This window comes from Tupaia chinensis, unplaced genomic scaffold, assembly GCF_000334495.1.
Source record: "Tupaia chinensis unplaced genomic scaffold, TupChi_1.0 Scaffold000287_1, whole genome shotgun sequence".
Lineage (NCBI taxonomy): Eukaryota > Metazoa > Chordata > Mammalia > Scandentia > Tupaiidae > Tupaia > Tupaia belangeri.
Genome location: NW_006159771.1, coordinates 26,572 through 26,887, shown reverse-complemented (window position 1 = coordinate 26,887; position 316 = coordinate 26,572). Strand labels below are relative to the sequence as shown.

The following is a 316-nucleotide window of genomic DNA, read 5'->3' as shown; positions in this document are numbered from 1 at the left end:
CTGCCCGGCCTGGCTGCTGACCCTCCGTCCTGGCACAGGTACGTGGTGGAGCCGCCCCGGCTGCCGCTGTCCGTGAGCCTGAAGCCGCCCTTCCTTAGGCCCGAGATCCTGGAGCGCACGGCGCCGCTCAAGGTCAAGCTGAACGACAATGGGCTGAAGGCCGGCCTGGGCCGCAGCAAGGTGGGCTCGGGGCCGCGGTGGGGCTGGGCTGGGAGGGGGGACCCTAGGTCCCTGGGCCCCAGGAAGGAGGCCCCAGGTAAGCCCTGCCCACCGCTGACCCCACCCCCTGCAGTCCAAGGGCAGCCTGGACCGGCTG

At 72.5% G+C, this 316-nt stretch overlaps 1 protein-coding gene across 1 annotated transcript in view; it reads left to right on the top strand.

The window, feature by feature from the left end:
- Window positions 1–316, top strand: part of ZDHHC8 (zDHHC palmitoyltransferase 8) — a gene marked incomplete in the record, with an annotated part of 43,250 nt that overhangs the window by 38,884 nt on the left and 4,050 nt on the right. The window contains 2 exon segments of the mRNA XM_027772604.1: window positions 39–180; window positions 293–316. Coding sequence (XP_027628405.1) covers window positions 39–180; window positions 293–316 — 166 coding nt within the window.